We start from the raw sequence: 5,783 nt of genomic DNA, 5'->3' as shown, positions 1-5,783 counted from the left end.
GCATTTGATGTTAACTCCAAGAATCATTCGAAATCCTGTCAATGTTAGTGAAAGGAGTCAATTCACTTTATCGGTCTTCGGGCTTCCAGGCCGTCCATCTGGAAAAAAGGGTGTGCATTGGTTGACCCAACAAGAAATGCAATCTGCCCATGTTCATGTCTTAATCAACTGCGTTGAAGTTAAACCATTTCTTGAGTAAGTATACATACCCCTGAATTTTAATTTTCTTTACAATCATAAAACTCATTACTCTGAAACTTATAATGTGTTTCTTTTTAGGGAATTCAACAACACCTATTTTCATACTACCGGTGTACAATCAACATCTGGTGTCATCCATGCTCAATTTCCAGCATGGTTTAAGGAGAGATTGTATAGCATTGTTGCAACGACTCCCGAAATACTCCATTTTAGAAACTTGTCTCAAGGCCCTATTCAAAGCGCAAATGAATGGCACACATACTTCGTGAATGGATATAAATTTCACACTCATACATGGACTGAAGGGAAAAAGACCATAAACAATGGTGTTTTTGTGAAAGGAGTTACAGATGGTGGTGAAGATGACTTCTATGGTTTTGTCAAACATATCTACGAGTTGGTGTACACTTACTTGGACTCGGAAAATAAAGTTGTCTTGTTTTATTGTGAATGGTATGATCCAACTAGAGGCACAAAAATAGATAGGACATATGGTACTGTTGAGATTCAAATGGACCGGAGGTACAAAGAGTATGACCCTTTCATAATGTCACATATTGTTAGGCAAGTTTACTATGTTCCTTATCCTTCATTTGTGCCACGTAAACGAGGGTGGTGTGTTGTCATAAAAACAAAACCAATGGGTCATATTGAATCCGACGATCTATTGGAAGAAGATCTTGCTTTCCAAGTTGATGAAGTGGAACAAATTAATGATGTGGTTGCAGATGAACAAACTACAAGTTTGTCTGATACAATGGTTGAGGGGCATCTAGTTGATTCGTCTATATTGGATGAAGAGCATGAAGATATTGCATCTGAGGACAATATCACATCAAATGATGAGAATGATGTGGATGACGAACACGAAGATTTAGAATAATGAATATGTGTTGTTGAAAATGTATTTTTATAATTTCACTTAATGAACTATGTATTGAATGTGTTAATGACAACCAGTTGTTGAGATTATATTTTTATAATTTTACTTAGTGAACCATTTGTTGAATATATTTATATTAATTGACCTGATAAAGGTAAGGGTGTAGCTGATAGTGGTAAGAAGAAGCACCAACGCCCACGAGTAGTAGTATGTCAGTCACCTTAGTTGGCCACGTGTCCTCTCCCGCAGGGTCAGGTTAATCGTATGTCCATGGCTAGTACTCAGGGTTTTCTGCCACTACTCTCCTCTCCGTATCCATATGACAGTCCGTCTTTTATTACCCCACCACCACCTGGTTACCCATCCTTCCAGCAGACACAGATGTCCCCATCCTTCCAGCAGACACAAATGCCCCCATCCTTCCAGCAGACACATGTGCCCCCATCCTTCTAGCAGACACAGATGCCCCCATCCTTCCAGCAGACACATGTGCCCCCATCCTTCCGGCAAACCAGAGGATTTGGTTTTCCACCTCCCACACAGACTAGTCCCTCATCTTTCCAGCAGACTGGAGGATCTAGTTTTCCACCTCCCACACAGACTAGTCCCTCATCTTTCCAGCAGATTGGAGGATCTAGTTTTCCACCTCCCACACAGACTGGTCCCACCCCACATCCCACACATGTGCCCCCACAGGATGATGATCAGGCGGAGGATGAGACTGCGGATGATCAGTTGGATGGGAGCGATCTTCGAGGGGATGATGATCCGAGTCAGATTCATATCATTGACGGGAGATTTTTTATTAGGCCCGAAGGAAGCTCGTAAGTTTCTTATTTATCAATTTTTATTTAAGTCTACGTTTCCATTTTTTATAACTTTATAATTAATGTTAATTCAATTAATGTTGTTTAGATTCACGCCGAGTCGGACTGCTGCCAAAGTTATAAGTTATATAATTCAGCAGAATTATAAAAAACTTATAAAGACTTTTAAAGATGTTAAGGGCGATGATAGAGAACATTGGTTTACGCATTTTCAGGTATACTTAATTTATTGTTTAAGTTATTGTTATTTAAATAACTTTTTCACTACAGTTATCTAACTTTTATTTTATCTACTTTTATTGTAGGAAAAATGTGTGTGGGAACCAATGAAAGAGAGACAGATTAAAAAAAAATTATTATGGCAGAACTGCAAGACGACTTTCTGACATGCTACGACGTGTTAGAAAGCGTTGGGAACTTCATGGCATCCGTCCTAGTTGGATAGGAGAAGAAATCTTTCGGGAACTTCTTAAATATTGGGAGAGTGATGAGTTTGCGGCCAAATATGAAAATGCAAAGAAGATGAGAGCCTCTGAAAAGGGTGGTTGCCTTAATGCTGTTGGAAGTATAAGCACTGCTGAGCATGTTCGTCGCATGGTAATAATTATTACCGCTTCTTAAAGTTATAATTTCAATTAATAATTGATATTATTAATTATAGTTTATTTTGTTATTTAGACTAAGGAATTAAATAGACCACCACTTATGACCGAGCTGGTTGCGAGGACTCGGAAAAAGAAAACAGGAGCTTTTGTTGACACTCGTACACAAAAAGCTATGGTAAGTTATTTAAGCTATCAGTATTATTTGGTTAAGCTATCTGTATTATATTTGGTTAAGCTATCGGTATTATATTTGGTTAAGCTATCGGTATTATTTGGTTAAGTTGGGTATTATATTTGGTTAAGCTATCGGTATTATATTTGGTTAAGCTATCGGTATTATTTGGTTAAGTTGGGTATTATATTTGGTTAAGCTATCTGTATTATATTTGGTTAAGCTATCCGTATTATTTGGTTAAGTTGAGTATTATATTTAGTTAACCTATCGGTATTATTTTTTTAAGCTATCGATATTTCTGTAAGCGATGAATTGTGATGTATTTGGTGGTGATTGTGAAGTGCCGATAAAGTGTTGATATATATATGAATTAAATTGGTGATAAAAGTGCCGATTCTGAAATGATGTAAATGTTTATGTATGGCATAAATGATAATGTATCCTCTGCCGTGTGCATATATATATATATATATATATATATATATATATATATATATATATATATATATATATATATATATATATATATATATATATATATGTATCCTCTGATTTATTAATTAATTCCGACAGGTAGAATGTATGAGTTATAATTTTCATGTGGCATGTGACATGTTGTGGCGTGAAAATCATGTGGCAACTAAATTTGTGGCGTGAAATTCATGTGGCAACTAAATTATATTTAACTTTTTTTTTGTATGTGTAGGATGATTATCAAGCATTGCTTGTACAATTTCTGACTGTTAATCCTCAGTATACTCCAAGACCGGGAGAGCCGCTTCATCCAGATGTGGATTTTTATCTTTGGAGTAAAGTCATTGGCGGCAAGGGGCCTAACGGGTGTTTTTTTGGTGGTGGAAATTTGACAGGCACCTTGAGATCTGATGATAGAACTCTATATCAAAGAGTTCTCGACGGGGAAGGAGGTTCACGTCCTGTAACTTTAACAGATGAACAGAGAGACACCGTAAGACAATTGGCGATAAATGAGGTGAGGCGTGAGGCGGCGGAACGTGAAGCAGCACTGAAAGCCCAAATGGAGGCCCAAATGATGGCAATGCAGAATGATCATCAGCGGGAAATGGAGGTCATGGCGAAAAGACAATCGGATATGGAGGCACAAATGCGACAATTTATGCAATCCTTTGGTGGAAACCAAAATATGGGGGTTCTGCGCCGATTGATCAGGAAAATCTAAATGAGGATGAATTTCCCGACCCAGACTGATTGTTGATTTAATTTAGTTTTTATTTTGTTGTTACTTTTGATTTTGAATTTGTGTAAACTATTAATTAAATTATAATTACATTATTTAGTAATATTAGATTTATAATTTTAGTTTCTTAATTTTAGTATATTTAGTTTATTGAATTAATTTATAAATTTTATAAATTTTAATATATTTAGTTTATTAATTTAAATATATATATATATATATATATATATATATATATATATTTGATTTTTTGCAAAAAAAAAAAATATTAGTGACGTGATTTCCATGTCACTAAGTAGTGACATGAAAATCACGTGGCAACATTACACATTAAATATGCTATTCCATTGACTCATAGACAAATTTAGTGACGTGATTTACATGTCACTACTTAGCGACATGAAAATCACGTCGCAACTAAAGATGCTTTTTCTGACCCCAAACACTGCTACGCCTGCTCTGACTGACTTTGCTTAATCAATGGTACAAATATTGCGATGTGATTTTCACTTCACTAAATAGTGAAGTGAAAATCACGTCACTAAAAGTTGCCACCTTGCCTCCTGCGACGTAAATATACACGTCGCAAATATTGGTTTGTGGTGTGGTTTTTTGGGTAGTAGCGTGAAATTCACGTCACTACTGAGACTTTTTTTTGTAGTGACTCATGGTTTTAAATTGCGGACCGTATAATCTGATGCGGCCGTAATATTGCAGTTGTGGTAGTGTCCGCATCCACATCGGACCGCAATTGCAGTGTGATCATAAATCACATTAAAAACCGCATCATAACGCCGCAACGACCGCATCAGCTCGCATCGAACCGCATCAGCCTACAATAAATTATACATTGTTAACAAAAATTATTTAATCTATCTTCTTTTCGATTTTATCATAGATTTAAGATATGTTTTCAACGGATTAATGATTTTTAAAGTGATGGCAAATTATATATATATATATATATATATATATATATATATATATATATATATATATATATATATATATATATATATATATATATATATATGAAAAATTAGAGACAAAATAGAAGTTATGTGAAATATAAACTATATAATAAAATATAATATTTTATGCTCTAAAAAATAAATTCACGCCGCAACGACCGCAATCCACATCATAGTAGCCGCAATACCCGCAACGGTAGTGACCGCAACCACAATTAAAACGATGGTTACACTCAATGAAGCGCACATAAATAGGACAATACAAAATATTATGTTAAAGTGAATATTCATGTAAGTTCAATACTAAAGGAGAAGAAAAAAAGTAAAATATTATTATAAATAAAAAAGTTATTTTGATTTTTTTCACAATAAGAATTCTGATTTTGTTTGTCATGAGAGTTTATAATATTTCCTTTTACAAAAATTATACTTAGAGTCACTGTCAGCCTAACATATTTTGAGGCATGAGACAAACTATAATTTTTTTTAATATAATAAAAGTATTTTATTTTCGATGTTTTAATTTTAAGTTTTTAGGATGTAAAATTATTAAATTATATATTTTTTAATTGATAATCTATAATTTAATTGATAATCCAATCAACACATCTAAGTACAAGTATTAAACCAACCATGATGAAAAAAAATTTGAAAAAGAAGAGATTCCGGCATGTGCGATTTCCGGCATGAGACGATTTCCGGCGAACATTCACTTCGGTGATTCGTGGTGAGGAGCATCGTGCAGCTTTGCAATTCCGGTTAGTTTCCAAGGGGCTTTCGCTAGGGTTAACAATCGTCTTCTCATCTTCGGTTTAAACTCCTGTCCTTAGGGCCAGGGACCTTGTTGGGAGGGCGGTGTGCTTTTCTCTGGTGAGGCCTTGGGAGTCTTACCGTGTTCTTCTTGC

The 5,783-nt window shown here is 35.1% G+C and overlaps 1 protein-coding gene across 1 annotated transcript; it reads left to right on the top strand.

Annotated features, from left to right (window-relative positions):
• Positions 1 to 2,094: 2,094 nt before the first annotated feature.
• On the top strand, positions 2,095 to 3,889 carry LOC131604523 (uncharacterized). The gene is made up of 5 exons (XM_058876956.1): positions 2,095 to 2,126; positions 2,316 to 2,508; positions 2,590 to 2,691; positions 3,398 to 3,444; positions 3,598 to 3,889. The coding sequence occupies exons 1-5, from the start codon at positions 2,095 to 2,097 to the stop codon at positions 3,887 to 3,889; spliced, it is 666 nt and encodes a 221-aa protein (XP_058732939.1).
• Positions 3,890 to 5,783: the final 1,894 nt, after the last annotated feature.

This window comes from Vicia villosa, linkage group LG5 (genome assembly GCF_029867415.1).
Source record: "Vicia villosa cultivar HV-30 ecotype Madison, WI linkage group LG5, Vvil1.0, whole genome shotgun sequence".
Taxonomy (NCBI): Eukaryota; Viridiplantae; Streptophyta; class Magnoliopsida; order Fabales; family Fabaceae; genus Vicia; species Vicia villosa.
The sequence above is the reverse complement of the archived record's forward strand: the minus strand, read 5'-3'. Positions and strand labels throughout refer to the sequence as shown.